General features: G+C 47.9%; 1 protein-coding gene across 4 annotated transcripts in view; it reads left to right on the top strand.

The window, feature by feature from the left end:
- DNMT3B (DNA methyltransferase 3 beta) overlaps nt 1–18,401 on the top strand; it is a 511,613-nt gene that overhangs the window by 393,008 nt on the left and 100,204 nt on the right. For all 4 annotated transcript variants that reach the window (XR_014966866.1, XM_085619485.1, XM_085619484.1 and 1 more), the window contains one exon: nt 11,904–12,052. Coding sequence is in view for 3 of the 4 variants with exons in the window: in XM_085619485.1 (XP_085475611.1) it covers nt 11,904–12,052 (149 nt within the window). In the remaining variant the exon portion in view is untranslated. The remainder of the gene's footprint in view (nt 1–11,903; nt 12,053–18,401) is intronic.

Raw genomic sequence — 18,401 nt, 5'->3', positions numbered from 1 at the left:
GTTGGGCTCGGATGATTGCAGGTTGTTGTTGTCTTTGGAAGAAGCCTTTGGTCACGAGGTTGGTGACTCCTCCCCTGGACAACAGTGCGCATGGGCATCCACTCCATCGGCAGATTGTTTTTTTCCGCCATTGGGTTCGGATGAACTTTTTTCCGCTCCAGCAGAAAACTTCTAGCAATCATTTTAAATACTTAATCTCCATCGACGTCGAACTCAACTCGGACCGGTTCCGCAAGCGGCTGATGGACAGGACACCCTTCAAAAAATGCCCCCAGTGTGGAGCGAAGTTCCCCCACAGTGACCACCACGAGGTTTGTAACCTCTGCCTGTCGCCGGAACACAACGAGTCCACCTGTCCAGCTTGTTCCGCTTTCCGTTCGAAGAAGACCCTCCGGGACCGAAGAGCTCGACGCCATATTATGGCCAAACCAGCTCCAGAACCGGAGGACATCTTTGCTCAAGATGTTCCCGAAGACGACACCGAAGATCTCGAGATCGTGTCCGAGGCCGACGATTCCGATGACCTCATCACTCCAGGGCAGCGTGTGAGTACCACCCCCCCTGCCCCTACCCCATCCAAAAAAGCATTGGTCAAGACTCCGCCAGCTGGGCCCAGTCGCGACCGGAAATCCTCTTCAGAAGCCCCGCCCTCGGGCCCGGCTCCGAAGACATCTAAGCCTGTGGGTGGCTCGGGCTCGAGCAAACCTCACCTGATTGTGCCTTTAACACCCTCGGCACCCAAAAACCCACTGTTGGCACCGAAACAGGCTCCAAGACCGAAATCTCCTTCGGCACAGAAACGTTCCTCGGCACCGAAGTCTCCACCGGCACCGAGACGTTCTTCAACATCGATGCCTGAAAGTCCATCGGCACCGAAAACTCAGTCGGCACCGAAAACTCAGTCGGCACCGAAAACTCAATCGGCACCGAAAACTCAGTCGGCACCGAAAACTCAGTCGGCACCGAAAACTCAGTCGGCTCCGAAAAATCCATCGGACCCGAAAAAATCATCGGCGCCGAAAACTGCGTCCCCGCCGAAAAAAGCTCATAAAGACCCGAAGCGGACATCGCAGACACCACCTTCGGAGCCAGATGAACTTTTTCGACCAGATCCTACTCAAAAGCGGATCTACATCAATCCTAACACGGGACATGTGACTGCCATCCCATATAAAAAGCGGAAGCTGGACACTACACCTCCCCCAGCTCCCATACGGAAAAAGGACTGTGCTACTTCACCACTTCGTCCTTCCTCTCCTGTTTTACCTCCTAACCCGTCCCCCCCTCCTCCTCCTGATTCTCCTTTACCTTTACCTTTACCATCTCCCTATCATTCACCTCCTCCACAGGATGATAATGATGACTTAGGGGGAGGGGCGGACCCTGATTTATTTAATGATCCTGTTGATCCAAACGACCCTTTTACGTTCCCAGACCCAGCACCCATGGATGACTGGTCTTATCCTATACCTGACATGCCTGACCCCACTACCTACCCCTCCAAGCCCTCCCCTCCTGATGACCACCTAGGGTTCGGCCAACTTATAAATAGGGCAGCAACATTCCACGGCGTCACAATGCACACAGACGCCCTTGAAGAGGACTTTCTCCTTGATACCTTTGAGCAGTCACAAAAGACTGTGCACATACTGCCCATGATCAAAGGGGTTATAAAGCATGCTACTGAGGTCTTTAAGGACCCTGTTCGAGCTAGGGTTCTCAACCCACGCATCGAAAAAAAGTACCGACCAGCCCCGCAAGACCCTGCATACATTAAGGCCCAGCTCCCTTTAGACTCCTTAGTCGTATCAAATGCCAGGAAGCGCGCTAACTCACAGACAACTGGAGAAACGCCTCCCCCAGACAAAGAGTCTAAGCTTTTAGAAGCCTCAGGCAAACGGGTCGCCGCGCAGGCGGCTAACCATTGGCGTATTGCGAATACCCAGGCCCTGTTAGCCAGGTATGATAGAGCGCATTATGACCAACTTGAGGACCTTATGCAACATCTGCCTGAACCCTTTAAGTCCCAGGCCTCTGACCTCATCCAAGAAGGCAAATTAATATCTAATGCCTCCATTAAATGCGCCTTAGATGCAGCAGACACTGCTTCTAGAGCGGTCAATACTAGCGTCTTACTCAGACGACATGCCTGGCTCCCTATTTCCGGTTTTAAACCGGAGGTTCAAACCGCAATTCTAGCTCAACCTTTCAACCAAGAGCAGCTATTTGGCCCTGCAGTGGATACTGCATTAGAAAAAATGAAAAAGGATAATGAAACTGCCAAGTCTATGGGAGCACTGCAGTCTCCTCAAAACCGGGGTTCCTTTCGTCGCTCCTTTTATAGAGGAGGCTCCAAAAACACATCAACTGAGACCACGTCCACCTTTAAAAATTCTGGACAAACATCCCCTAACAGAGGTTATTTCCGGGGAGGTTATAGGGGAAACAATAACAAAGGTCGAGGACGGGGCAACAACAACAACACCCGCACCTCACCAGCCACCAAACAGTGACTTGCCACCACTCCCCCCAGACCATTCCACTCCGGTCGGGGGGCGACTCCAACAATTCCTACCTGTCTGGACTTCCATCACCACAGACAGGTGGGTAAGACAAATTATCCAGTCTGGCTACTGCCTCGAACTCATACAATCCCCCCCAAACATACCACCCAAACAACGTCCAATGTCCTCGCATCATCTCTCTCTCCTCAAACAAGAAGTTCAATCCCTGTTACAAAAACATGCGATAGAACCAGTCCCCCTTCAACATCAGGGAAAAGGGGTATATTCTCTATACTTCCTCATTCCCAAAAAGGACAAAACACTAAGGCCCATACTGGATCTCAGACTACTAAACCAGTATATACATTCGGATCATTTTCACATGACCACTCTCCAACAAGTCCTCCCACTTTTACAACAGGGAGACTTCCTCGCCACATTGGACCTCAAGGACGCATACTTTCACATCCCTATGCATCCCGCTCACAGAAAATATCTACGATTTGTGGTAGATGGGCAACACTATCAATTTACAGTTCTCCCATTCGGAGTAACAACAGCACCCAGAGTGTTCACCAAGTGCCTAGCAGTCGTGGCAGCGCATCTCAGAAGACAACAGATCCATGTCTTCCCCTATCTGGACGATTGGCTCATAAAAGCCAATACATACCAAAAATGCGTTCTCCACACTCATCGCACGATTCAAACTCTCCACGATTTGGGATTCACTATCAACTACCCCAAATCCCACCTACAACCTTCCCACTTACATCAGTATCTAGGAGCAACCATAGATACATCCAAAGCCATTGCCTATCCCAGTACTCCCAGGATAGCCAGTATACAAAATCTCATCTCTCACTTTCAAACTCATCCATCTCTTCCAGCAAGAGTGTTCATGCAGCTCCTAGGCATGATGGCGTCATGCATCTCCATAGTCCCACACGCACGACTTCAAATGCGTCCCTTACAGGAATGCTTAGCACAACAGTGGAACCAAGCTCACGGACAACTTACCGATCTGGTGTTGGTGGACAGTCGCTCACTTCGCTCACTGAAATGGTGGAACACCATCAACCTGTCCAAAGGGAGACCGTTCTTAGAGCCTCTTCCACAAGTTGTGCTAACTACAGACGCATCTCTCACGGGGTGGGGAGCCCACCTCCTTCACCATACCACTCAGGGCAGATGGACCAGTCAACAAAAACTGCTCCACATCAACCACCTGGAACTCTTAGCAGTGTTCCTAGCACTAAAATCCTTTCAAATTCACCTAAAGAACAAAACTGTCCTCATACGCACAGACAACATGACGACAATGTATTATATACAGAAACAGGGAGGGACACACTCTCTCCAACTGTCCCAACTGGCACAGCAAATCTGGAGATGGGCAATTCCCCAAAACATCTACCTGTTAGCAGAACATCTCCCAGGGATCCACAATCAAGTGGCCGACCTCCTAAGTCGCCACACACAACAGATCCACGAATGGGAACTACACCCCAAGGTTCTACTCCCCTTCTTCCAAAAGTGGGGACAACCAGACATAGACCTGTTCGCCACTCCCGAAAACACAAAATGCCCAACCTTCGCCGCCAGGTTTCCACACCCACAGTCGAAAGGCAATGCCCTATGGATGAACTGGTCAGGCAGATTTGCGTACGCCTTTCCGCCTCTCCCACTAGTTCCATTTGTGGTACGCAAACTGAAACAACAGTCACTAACACTAATACTAGTGGCTCCCACTTGGGCACGTCAACCGTGGTTCACCACACTTCTGGAACTATCTTTAGTTCCACATCAAAAGCTACGCCTCTCCCCGGATCTGTTAACCCAGAACCATGGAGAAATCAGACACCCAGATCCTCAAACACTGAACCTAGCGATCTGGCTCCTGAGGTCCTAGAGTTCGGTTACCTCAATCTCCCTCCAGACTGTATGAATATCATAAAAGAAGCCAGACGCCCTACTACTAGAGCGTGTTATGCCGCTAAATGGAAACGATTTGCCATCTACTGCGCTAATAATGACATACATCCATTGGATGCTTCCATCCAAAACATCATTTGCTATCTACTACACTTGCAAAGATGCAATCTAGCGTATTCCTCTATACGTTTACACCTAGCAGCCTTGGCAGCCTACTTGCAAAATAGGCAACACCTGTCCCTTTTTAAGGTACCAGCCATCAAAGCGTTTATGGAAGGTCTCAAAAGAATTCTTCCCCCAAGATTGCCACCTGCACCAGTGTGGAATCTCAATGTGGTTCTAACAAGACTCATGGGTCCCCCATTTGAACCTATGCACAAATGTGAATTGCAATTCCTAACATGGAAGGTAGCTTTCCTTATCGCAATCACTTCCCTGCGCAGAGTAAGTGAAATACAAGCCCTTACACTTGAGGAACCTTTCTTACAACTACACCGTAACAAAGTGGTTCTTAGGACAAACCCTAAATTTCTTCCAAAAGTGATTTCCCCTTTCCACCTTAACCAATCAGTAGAACTACCGGTCTTTTTCCCAAATCCAGACTCGGTAGCTGAAAGGGCCCTACATACCTTAGATGTCAAAAGAGCCTTGCTTTATTACATCGACAGGACAAAACCTTTTCGAAAGACGAAACAACTCTTTGTTGCTTTCGCGCCACCACACAAAGGCAACCCGATCTCCAAATCAGGAATAGCCCGGTGGATAGTTAAATGCATCCAAATATGCTACCTCAAGGCTAAACGTACACTTACAGTTCCCCCTAGGGCGCACTCCACGCGTAAAATAGGGGCTTCTATGGCCTTCTTAGGCAATATTCCCTTAGAAGACATTTGCAAGGCAGCCACATGGTCTACCACGCATACCTTCACTAAACACTATTGTGTTGACGTGCAGGCCAAACAACAGGCCTCCGTGGGCCAGGCTGTCCTAAAAACTTTATTTCAAGCTGCTGCAACGGATACAGGCGACCACCGCTAAGGGGAGCACTGCTGTATAATCTATCCTCAGTGTGTGATCTGCAGCTCATATGCCTCGAACGGAATATGCTACTTACCAGTATGCATCTGTTCTTGGCATGTAGAGCTGCAGAGTCGCACACGCCCGCCCGCCTCCCCGGGACCTGTATCTGTTCCAGCATCCGTCTTACTTAGACATTACACATGGACATCCTTTCTTTCTTTTCTATATACTCCATCTTTTCCCATCATGGCGAAAAACAATCTGCCGATGGAGTGGATGCCCATGCGCACTGTTGTCCAGGGGAGGAGTCACCAACCTCGTGACCAAAGGCTTCTTCCGAAGACAACAACAACCTGCAATCATCCGAGCCCAACACCAGATGGCGATCTTATCCTCAGTGTGTGACTCTGCAGCTCTACATGCCAAGAACAGATGCATACTGGTAAGTAGCATATTCCTTACTCCACATCAATCATTTGGAGTTACTTGCAATCTTCCTTGCCCTAAAATCCTTCCAGACGCAGATTTCAGGCAAGGCAGTCCTCATTCGCACAGACAACATGACTGCCATGTACTACATTCAAAAGCAAGGGGGCACACACTCTCCACAGCTCTCTCAGTTAGCTCAGAGCATATGGAGATGGGCAATTCCACAAAAAATCTTTCTCCTGGCCCAACACGTCCCAGGAGTCCAAAATACCGTGGCAGATCTGCTCAGCAGACAAACGCAGCAGATCCACGAGTGGGAATTTCACCCACAAGTTCTTCACCCGTTCTTTCAGAAGTGGGGGCATCCACACATAGACCTATTCGCCACCCACGAAAACAAAAAATGCCCAAGCTTCGCCGCCAGATAACCACACCCATTGTCCAAAGTCAATGCGATATGGATGAACTGGTCAAACAAATTTGCATACGCTTTTCCACCTCTCTCACTAATTCCATTAGTAGTGCGAAAGCTACAACAGCATTCCCTAACACTGATCCTAGTAGCTCCAACATGGGCCAGACAACCGTGGTACACCACACTGCTGGAACTCTCAGTAGTACCACACCAAAAGCTACACCTCTCACCATGCCTCCTAACCCAGAACCATGGAGAGATCAGGCACCCGGACCCAGCTCAGCTCCACCTTGCGATCTGGCTCCTGAGGTCCTAGAACTCGGATACCTTAACCTTCCCCCTGATTGCATGAATATTATCAGGGAAGCTAGACGCCCTACTACTAGGGCATGCTATGCGGCAAAGTGGAAAAGATTTGTTGTTTACTGCCACAACAACACAATCAATCCTTTAAATGTGTCCATACAGCACATCATATGTTATTTACTCCACCTACAAAGGTGTAACCTAGCATATACTTCCATTAGGTTACACCTCGCTGCCATTGCTGCTTACTTACAGAACAGGCAACACCTATCGCTTTTCAGAGTGCCTGCCATCAAAGCCTTCATGGAAGGCCTCAAAAGAGTAATTCCACCCAGAGTACCACCCTCACCTGTCTGGAATTTGAATATAGTTCTCACACGGTTAATGGGACCCCCTTTCGAACCATTACATAAATGTGAGCTGCAATTTCTCACATGGAAAACAGCATTTCTAGTGGCCATCACTTCCCTTAGAAGGGTTAGTGAAATACAAGCACTCACTATACAGGAACCTTTTCTCCAAATGCATCAGAACAAGGTTGTACTCCGTACCAACTCAAAATTTCTACCCAAGGTCATTTCTCCATTCCATCTAAACCAGTCGGTAGAATTACCAGTCTTTTTCTCACAACCTCAAACCGTTGCAGAAAGAGCGTTACACATACTGGATGTTAAAAGAGCTCTACTTTACTACATCCAACGTACACAACCTTTCAGGAAAACCAAACAGCTATTTGTCTCCTTCTCTCCACCACATAAAGGCAACCCTATTTCTAAATCAGGGATAGCTAGGTGGATTGTAAAATGCATACAGATTTGCTACCACAAAGCAAAGCGAACGCTATCGGTTCCCCCCAAAGCCCACTCTACCAGAAAGATAGGGGCTTCTATGGCTTTTCTAGGGAACATACCATTAGATGACATATGCAAAGCAGCCACATGGTCAACACCGCACACTTTCAAAAAACATTACTTTGTAGATGTGCAAACCAAGCAACAAGCTAGTGTGGGCCAGGCTGTACTAAAAACACTGTTCCAAACAACTGCAACGGATGCCGGTGGTCGCCGCTAGGGTTGGGTACTGCTATATAATCTATGCACAGTGTATAATCTGCAGCTCGTATGCCTCGAACGGAATATGCTACTTACCAGTATGCATCTGTTCTTGGCAGGTAGAGCTGCAGATCTATACGCGCCCACCCGCCCCCCCCCCCCGGCTACCTGTATCCGTTCCAGTCTTATCTTATTTAGATACAACACACATGGGTTTCTTTACTGTTTCCACTACGCTCCATCTTTCCCTGCTGGCGAAAAACAATCTGAGGATGGAGCCGAAGCCCATGCGCAATACGAACCAAGGGAGGAGTCACCGAACTCGTGACTTCCAAAGACTTTCCAAGAGGAAAAACAAACTGCAAACATCCGGGCCCAACACCAGATGGCGAGCAATGCACAGTGTATAGATCTGCAGCTCTACATGCCAAGAACAGATGCATACTGGTAGGTAGCATATTCCTTTTTGTTTTTGTAGGAGAGTAGGGTCTGCTATCCTATGGTCACCCCAAATTTTTACTTTTTGCTTCACTGGTTTTTGACATATTGAGGCTGTGGGCCTGCTAATCAGACCCCCAGCCTGCTGTTCTCTCTAACTAAATTGACACTATGCACCCTAGGTGCATAACCAATTGGAAGTGGATCACCCTGTGAGCCCCTGTACCAGTGTACACTAGGTACCCAGGGCATCGGTGTATCTAAGGCCTACCAGGGGCTGAAGCATGTATTGTGCCACCCCTGGCCTGGCCTATCAATTTGACACAACTGGCTGATCACTCAGCTGGGGTAAGTTGGTGTAACCACCTCTTACTTAGGTGTAGTATACCTATACCTAACCTTAAATGGGACACATGTTAACCTATAAGTCACTCCTATGGCAGGCCTTAACAATCCTGAAGGCAGAGTGCTTGGTTCCATGTGAGATGGTGCTCTGGCATGAGCTGAGCCTGTCTGCAGTGGTCGGAGCCCTTTCCTTCTACTGTTTCCAGATATCGTCATACCATATACTCTTAAGTGCATTATGAACCTCGCGGTTAAATGCTATCTTTGGTTTGGCTTTATCAAAACATGTCGAGTAAGGTGTCATACGAATTGGAATACTAACCCCTCGCCAATTCTGGCGACGGGGTTAGCACTCCACCCTTCTAGAGGGACACGACATGTACAGTACCTGAAACCCGGGTAAAATCAGACATAGCCTCAGCTCCACAAAATGGATGCTGCCACCACAGACACAAGTCTGCCCTCCTGCTGCTGGGAGTCCTTCCAGCTTGGGCGGTGTGGACAAAGGGTTTCCTGCCAGGGGAGGTGCGAGCACCACCCCAGACAGGATTTTGTGTGTTGGTCAGGTAGGGCTTGAAAGAAACCAGACATGCCTGAGGCTCACAAGGAGCCTCGGTGCATATGCCAGTTCAATCCGGTCCTGGGGCACACCAGCCCCGGACCTGGGGCGAGCTGGACAAAGGATTGGGGGTGTAACCACCCCCCTTCCTGGTCCCACCCTTAGGGAGGGACCTAGCAGGTAGTCCGGCCCCTAGAATCCGCTTAAAGGTAGGAGCTGTGTCCTAAGACTTCAGACATCCTGGAAGCAACTTAACAACAAAGAGAAGACGGGAACTTCGACGCTCTGCTGCACAGAGGACAGAAGGAAATCTCCCCTATGGTCAGGGAGTGACCATCTTGCTAACGCAAGCACCAACCAGCTATTGAACGTCTGCTTTGCCGCCGCCTCCTGCCGGAGCCCGAGCCCAGAGCCCGACAAGACCTGGACCTCCAGACCTCTCACACCTCGATCCACAGTCCCTGCAAAGAAGGAACCCGTGGAGGCACCGAGACACGTGGAGCCAGCCATCTTGGAAGACCGACGACAAGCTGCAAGCGCAACGACAGAGGCTCCCTCCAATTTGTGCTTTGGGTCCTGAGAAGCCCAACCATCGAGCAGCATCTGCACCAAAGGTGAGCCCTCCAGCATCTCCACGATCTGCGTGGGGCCCCTCTGCACTTTGCAACTCGACGCGCCTGCCCGGTCCCTGGCCCGTTGGCTAGTGGCCATTTTGGTGACGAAACTTGAAACTAACGACGCTGGTCTGGTTGCTCCAGACTGGCCCTAGCTGCTCTCCAAAAGAGCAGCCCCTCTGACCTTGCTGGTCAGAACAATCAGTTTTCCTCTCTTTCCACGACTCCTGCCTTTGCCAAGGCTTGTTTGCTTCTTTCGAGTCGCCGACACCGCCGACAGCGAGAGCCGGCGTGGGACAGCTTGTGAACCGACTCCTGGACGTCGTCGACCTACAGGGACCACGTGGCTGCGGAGACAAGCTACACCTAACCACCTGTTTGCACCCGACATCGCCTGGTACCTACCTGGTGCCACGCCGGTCACTGGCTAGTGACTGTGAACACTGTCCCCTCTGCTTTCAGGTCTTCTACAACTCCGATCCACCCTTGGATCCAACGCAGCTCTTCTGGACCGACCGCCTGCAGCATCTTTGTCATCAGGCTCCATTGAATCGATAGAAGAAACCCGACGCACTTCGAGACCTATGCACCCGCTTCCTATGGGTGAGGTAAAGCTGGCACTCCGGTGCCCAAGTGTAGAGAATCATCTCTAGTGTCTGTGTTTCGAATCTAAAGATCGTAGTCCACCCAGAAGACCCTTTCTGCAGTAACTTTCTAACTTTTACGCACCCATTGAAAACCTATGGGGGCCCGCGTGTAACTTTCCTCACTACACACGCGACCCGTGGACCTCCTGGTCACTAACTGAAGTTAGCTCCTTGTAGGCCCAGCGATTCTAGAGGCCCTAGGCCTTTTCCCTTTCCTGTTCGTGGTACTTATACCACTATTTTAGTATATGGTTTGAGTGGCCACCAGGGCCCATCCATATAAAGTGCAACTTCTGTATATTATAACCTTGTCTTGTTTAACGATTTGTGCTCCTGTGCTCATAAAGAGTCTAGGGGATACTTTGAGAAATAAATACATATATATTTTGAATATATATCTGTGTGGTGTCCTTTCATTGGTATCAAGGGGGGTTACATTTGGTAAAACAGCCTGCTTAACACGCTTTAACGAGTTTAGCCTCAAAGACTGCTTAGCCTACGCTACCACTAGGGCAGCTAGTCCGAAAAGGTTGACTTACAACCACACCATAAGGGTTGCTTGGCATGGTACAAGGTGGTCACTTTAACTAGTGAACATCATATACCAGGCCAACTTCTCACAGTTTTAGTTACACTTTTCAGGACGCTAGGGTAGCAAGCAGAAGGGTGAACTACTTTCTCGGTTACGGTTTCACGAAAGTGGATTTGTTTCCGCCTAGTTAAAACAGACTGCGTGGATTAGAGACTACGATGTGTTTATTGAAATGGAAGGTGAAAACACTGCTCTCATCTTCCTTCAACAGTATGCCTGTATCAGAAGACAATTGATGATAGCAACATAAGATGATAGCTAGCATGAACCATGCCGTAAGGGCCAGCAGAGGGGCATTAAGATTCACAGTGTAAAAAACATCTCTTATGGACTCCTTCCGAGCATCTCCCTGCCACTGGCTGTGGGTCACACTAAAAATGTGGTTTACCCCACAGCAGACCAGCCATATTTAGAGACAAAGCCTCTATCCAGACAGAGTGCTCACAGCATTCATTGCTTCAGTTGCCCACTCACTGTTACGTGCACCCACTGATGCACTTGTACACTCACTTATTCATTCATTCCTCTATTCACTTATTCACTGCTGCGCTAATTAACTCCTAAACACACTCAGTCATTCACTGTCCCATTCATTTAATCGTATACACTCCTGCATTCCATCCTGTTTCCTGTGCTGCATTCATTAACTTCCGCACACACTCGCAGCTCTTCACTCACATTATTATACTAATGAATTCACTATTGCACTCTTTAGCTTATGTGAGCTACTGCTTCCTCTCTATACTAACTCATGTCTTTTCACATTCACCTAATCACACAGCAAAACTCAATGCAGAAACATGTGTACGCACAGAAGGCCAAACATATTGCTTTTGCCAATGCTTGTAAACTGTGTCTTTGATGTAAACCATTGTAACCTGACAAAGCTGATCAACTGTGTGGTGCCCCATTTTCCCATTACTGTATTAACCTCTACCTTCTTTTCAAGTCCTACGTCATGCCACAAATAAAATACATTTAGTTCACAAGATGTTTCGCTCTATAAAACTATTTTATTTTTTGTAACTGTGCTTGTTTTCCTAATTTTAGAGGGTACTGGAAGGCTGTTCTTTGAGTATTATCGGCTCCTGAACAACGCACGCCCCAAAGATGGGGACGATCGACCCTTCTTCTGGATGTTTGAGAATGTTGTTAACATGAAGGCCGAAGACAAGAGAGACATTTCCCATTTTCTAGAAGTAAGTATCGGGATGTGTTGGCTTTACTGAGTGCTTTTCACAAAGTCTGAATTTTCAACAACCACAGCGCTTTAAATAGGCAGGTATTGTCTGGTACTGGTACCTGCACTTCTCTCGTAGGGGATTTCCATGTATAGTCATAAGCCCTTGAATAGTCCCGCCCATGTGCGGGGACCCCGGAGCACTTCTTTAGATATATCTTCTAAGTGGGCATTTTTCACCTTTCTTCAGGAAGGCCTGCAAAGACACTTAGGAGATAGAGTGACAATAATGCAGCCTAAATACATAGGCCACACTGGCCGCATCTTTATCTTGAAGTGAAAAAAGGTAGCCAGTATACTATTATTTTGTGCAATTTGTGTAGTGTTTAACACAAGGAAGAATCCCCTTCACAAAACTTATTTTTTCTTGACAGAGATGAAAGGAGAGGACAGAATATCCCCATAGGCTGGCATTAACTGTCTGAAAAATAGAAGCTGTACCTTTAAGAATTCGTAGACCACCAGTATTCAATCATGCACAGCATGTTTCTTCAGTTCTTTTTTCCGGCTCCTGCTATCAGGACCCTGGAGCATTGAGCTCTACCAAATTGATTTTTTCTTCAAAATTCACTTCTGAATCTAACAAATAGCCTCTGAGGGGCTCCCCAGCAGAAGAAGGGATGAAAAACGGTGCCGGTCCTTGTCGAGGACGATGACGTTTAGAGGAGGTACAGCTCCCACCTGTTCACCATCAGCCCAGGGCTCTGGGTCTAAACGGTGTTGATGTTCCACATCGAGAAAAAGATGTTCGATGCCGATTACGAAGCCGACGACGAGAACACCTCGGTCAGCTTCAGGAAGCCCACCGCAGACTGTGACACCTCGCATGTGGCCGTCGAGTACCTAATCCCACCTCCACAGTTACACTTCGCGCCTCCACCACATCCGCCATCACCACAAAGACCAAGGCCAAGGTCTCACACGAGGCATCGGTCTCACAATCATAGACGCTACTCTATTCATTCACATTGCCGCCATCAAGGAGGAAGGTCTCATTCCAGACATACCAAGGTCACCTCCTCTTCAAGCACACTCTTCTACACTGTCGGATTCACCTCCCCTGCAGATTTCACCAGTTAATGATATTTTGACCTTTCATGAGTTTCTGCTGCGGGGTGCTTCAAAAACAAGCTTAATGTCCATTGCTTCCTCTGGTGCCAGGCCTCTTAGAACCGGCTTTTGACACCCTCTTCAAGTAAGTCAGATCCATCCAGGCTGCAGAAGAAATACCGGCCTTCGGAGCAGGATCCTGCTTTCCTATGGACGGACCCAACTCCTGATTCTTTTATTGTGGTGGCGGCAAAAAAGCAACATTCCACAGCTCCAACCTCGACAGTGCCACTAGATAAAGAGAGCCGAAAAATAGACTGAGTGGGGAGGAAGGTTTGCAACACAGCAGCTACTGTCATGAAAGCTGCTAGTGCCACTGCCTTATTAGGCAGATCTCACCAGGCACTATGGGAATCACTCCACCAGTTTGTGGACTACCTCCCTAGAGACAAAAGAGAGGACTTTAATGAGATCTTGATAAAGGGTTTTATGGTCTCAAATCAATTTATAAGCACAGCAGAGGCACATCCCTTCTTGTTGCGCATGGGTATTGCCACGGTGTGGCACTAATGACTACGTCTTTCGTCGCTTAAGCCTGAATCGCAGCAGCGAATCCTGAATCTTCAGTTTTCAGGTACGACTCTTTACGGCACTCATGCAGATGAGGAGATTGACAGGATGAAGGCAGAAATGGAGACGCTAAAAGCTGTTGGCCTGGAAAGACCTATGGATCAGCGTAGCTATTTCAGGCCTTTTCAATGCCGCTATTCTACACAGAGGGTTCAAACCCCTCTGTGGTATTAGGGCCGCCAGTCAGGTACGCAACAACAGTGGCAAATCTCCTACCAGCCTTTTCAGAAAAGACAGGAAAGAGCAAGATCAGGCCAGCAAACTGCTCAAGGAGGCAAGATGCCATCTGGGTCAAAAGTCTGAATCATGTCTTCCCCCCTTCCGTTACCTGCTCCGGTAGTGCAAAGCATCCAACATTACCTGACAGAGTGGCACAAAATCATGCAAGACAATTGGGTGCTGAATATTGTTCGCAATAGATATTCTTTCAGATTCATCCTCCCTCCACCCTCAATTCCTCCGAAACAATCCAGATACCAAATGCACCAATTACAACTGGAAGAGAAACATTCTCTTACAGAAACAGGCGGTTGAACCCGTTCCACCTTTACAATGAGGCACAGGGCTATACTCGAGATTCTTTCTTGTCAAAAAGAAAGACACAAATGAGTTAAGACCTATTCTCGACCTAAGGACGGCCAACAAGTGGATTCGGAGGGAGAGATTCCGGATGCTAACATTGCACCAAATTTACCCGTAGCTACATGCATGGCGGTGGTAGCGGCCCATCTGAGGATACACAAAGTGTTCATCTACCCCTGTCTAGACGATTGACCAATCAAGGTATCCACGGCTCAGGAGGCTCAGCTACACTTCAGTTGGGCTATAATGTCAACCAGGCAAACTCGACCTAGATTCCTGTACAGTGCCTACAATATCTGGGAGCATCCACCGAAACTCACACGGCAAACGTGTGTCCTCCAGAGGAGGGACGCTTATCGATCCTTCGGAAGACTCAGGCTCTCACGGCAGTGCCTCACTCAACCGTGAGTAAGGTTTTCTCGCTCCTGGGCTCAATGTCATCCTGTATATTACTCACACCGAATGCACGTCTCCACATGAGACCCCAGCAAGAATGCCTGGAAGACCAATGAGACCAGCGAACAGGAGATTAGGAAGACCAGATTTGATTGTCTCAGCATGCCCTCTGGTCCATCAAATGGTGGTGCTAGACCACCAATCTCCTACGAGGGATCCCTTTCCACAAGGAGATACCTGTTCAGACCATAGCCATAGATACGTCTCTCCTGGGATGGGGAGCCCATACATGTCAGCTTCAAATTCAGGGCAAATGGTCATACAGAGAATCCACTTACCACATCAATATGCTAGAGCTATGAGCAGTTCATATGCCGCTGAAAGCCTTTCGGCCATCACTCAGCCCCAACTCCCTACTTGTCCAGAAGGACAATACAACAACAATGTACTAACCTCAACACGCAGGGAGGCTCGTGGTCCAGACCATTATTTCGAGAATCCCAGATGATCTAGAAGTGGCTTCTGGCCAGGAATTTGACCATAACAGTAACTCACCTCCCAGATGTTCAGAATGCTCAGGCCGACTCTCTCAGCAGGCTCCACCAGGAAAACCACGAGTGGGTCTTAAACAGCGACGTGCTCCACAATATCTTCGGAAGATGGGGTACTCCGGAGGTCAACTTGTTCTCCACCACAGGAAACAGCAAATGCCAAAGCTTCGCTTCAAGGTACTACCAACCAGGAACCTGGGGAATGCCCTATGGATCAACCTGTCAGCCGATTTTTCTACGCCTTTCCTCCAATTCCCCTAATCCCGGCAGTCCTTATTAACCCCTTGCATGCCCGCCCCTTTCCCCGCCCAGTGCCGCGCCTTCCATTAGCGGGCGGAGTTCATGACGAGCTGGACTCGTCATGGGCACAGCGCCACCGCAGCCCATGACGAGTCCAGCTCGTCATGGGCACTGAAGGGGTTAAACTGTCGGAGTCACAGGCCAAAATAATACTCATAGCCCCGAAGTGGCCATGTCGGAGGTGGTTCACAGACCTCCTTCACCAGTCTGTCTGGCCACCTCTCAGGTTTCCATGCAGATCAGACATACTAATGAAGTTCAGAGGCAAGATAGTGCACCCCGACCTCTCCTCTTTGAATTTGGCAGCATGGCTCCTGACGTAGTACAGTATGGACACTTGAACTTACCTCAGAGCTGCATGGACCTCCTCAAGGAAGCAAAGCGGCCAGTCACACGTTCCGCTTATGCTCATAAATGGAAGAGATTCTGTATTTGGTGCTCCTCGAAGAATGAGGATCCTACCTCTTGCCAGAAAGATGTCATCCTTCCATATTGGCTCCATCTGGCACAATCTGGCCCTCAATCTTCTTCTATTCGGGTTCTTCTTGCAGCCCTAACTGCCTACAGGAAATCACTTCACAAACTCCCTTTTTCAGAATTCCTGTTATCAGAGATTTCCTGGAGGGTTTGAAGAGGTTTTTCCTCCCATTAGATGTCCTTCTCCTCCTTGGTAGCTTAATGTGGTCATCTCTCGTCTTATGTAAGAACCTTTTGAACCCATACATAAGGCTTCTTTTCAGCATCTGTCTTGGAAGACGGCTTTCCTTGTGGCTATTACTTCTGCCCGCAGGGTTAGCTAAATCCAGGCACTTCGCTGTCAATAGCCATACACAGTTTTTCATGCATCTAAAGGGGTTTTGAAGACTCTGAAATTTCTCCCTAAGTGGGTTTCGAATTTTCATGTGAACCAGGTGATTTCCTTACCTACCTTTTTCCAGCATCCATCTACTCCAGCGGAGAAATCTCTCTTTATTCCCTGGCTGTTAGAAGGGTTTTAGAATTCTATCTGGATAAAACTAAAGATCTACAGCGATCTGACCAGTTATTTGTAAAATCTGATAGAGACATCTAGCCGCAGATTCCTTAACTTAGAATTATCCCCAGGCGTCACACTGGATCTGGAAATTTTTTGCAGCAGCACCTCTGCGCGCCGTGGGACGGCGCCACACGACCCGCCCTGACGTCGTCCACGGACGTGACGTCAGCGAGGTCATATAAGTCACTCCCGGCACGCTGACGTCAGTTTCCTTCTTTTCCTCGGGCAACGCGGATCCGGAGTAAGCGGTTTCTCTGGCCTTTTTTCAGGTCCCTTTTGACGCCTTCAGGTCTGGAACAGTGTGCGATGCCTTCGGGCTTTAAAACGTTGTAGGAAAGTGGCTCTGTATATACTGTTCCCAAATAGGTACAGTGTGCACAGAGTCCACAGTCCCCAGAGGTTTGGCAGAGGCTAAAGCTAGATATAACCTATTCTCTAAAGTGGTAGCTTGGTTGAGCAGTAAGGCAGTATCAGAGGGCAGTGTAAAGCATTTGTTGCACACACTCAGTCAGCAAATGGTCTCACACACTCAAGAACTGAACTCTAGGCCAATGGGTTTGTATAAAAATATATGGTTGTTTTATTTTAGATCCAACAATAGATTTCAAAATATACTTTCTCTGAATGAGAGGCTTTATATAAATCTTTTCAATATGCAGTAGGCTGTTGAATGCAATCGACACAGTTGTTGCAATAGGCAACACAATTTCAAACACAATAATACATTGAGCTCAATGGGAATTTCTAATTAAATGCAATTAGTTACTTTGAGGATTACTTTTCTAACCACAGGACTGGATCCTGGATTCAGTCCCGGGACATTTCCTGTAAACAGTTGAGTAAAAGCGTTTTGGTTACAGTAGTGATTTTCAAGCAATATTTTGGTATTTTAAAAGTTGACACTTAGAAACTATTTCTCATAGAATCACCAATGTTATCCAATGGGAGGAATTTCACTTAGCAGGTAAGTGGGGTTATTGTTACTTTTTCTAACTCAGTGTTGGATCCTGGATCCAGCACTGGGGCACCACCTGTAAACAGTTGAAAGAATGTGTTTTGGTTATACAGGCGATTTTTAACGAATATTTGTAAGTTTGTAAAATCGACACTTAGAAACTTTTTCAGCAAAAACCAGGCAATGTTATCCTATGGAAGGAAATTCAAGTTGCAGGTAAAACCAGGCAATGTTATCCTATGGAAGGAAATTCAAGTTGCAGGTAAAGTATGTTCTTGTTACTTTTGTAATCCAGTGCTGGACTCCTAGGTTCAGCACTGGGGCATCTATCTAAAACAGGTAAGTAATTACGTTTTCACAGTTGGTGTGATTTTTAAAGAATATTTGTAGTGTGCAAAAATCGACACTTTGGAGAAATTTCACAGAAAAACAGTCAATGGTTTCCTATGGAGGAAAATTGGGTTAGCGGTAAGTATGGTTGTAATTGCTTTTCAGGGTCAGTGCTGGGCACCAAGGTCCAGCTCTGGGATCTCTCCTGATAGCAGGTGAGTAATTTCGTTTTCGTTACACGGTTGATTTTAGGTGCATATTTTAAAGTTTAGAAACTCCACACTTAGAAGAATTTCCAAGTGAAACCAGTCAATGTTACCCTATGGAAGAAAAGAGAGTTATCGGCTTTTGGGTAAGTACTCGACTGGCAGAGTTAAGGTTCTGGGCATAAACTCGGGGGTCTCCCAGGGTCAGGTCAGTTCAGTTGTTACACCCTCAGCGGCCCAGGGGCAGCCGGGTGCAGAGTGAGTTAGGCCCA

This window comes from Triturus cristatus, chromosome 7, assembly GCF_964204655.1.
Source record: "Triturus cristatus chromosome 7, aTriCri1.1, whole genome shotgun sequence".
Classification (NCBI taxonomy): Eukaryota; Metazoa; Chordata; class Amphibia; order Caudata; family Salamandridae; genus Triturus; species Triturus cristatus.
The sequence above is the reverse complement of the archived record's forward strand: the minus strand, read 5'-3'. Positions and strand labels throughout refer to the sequence as shown.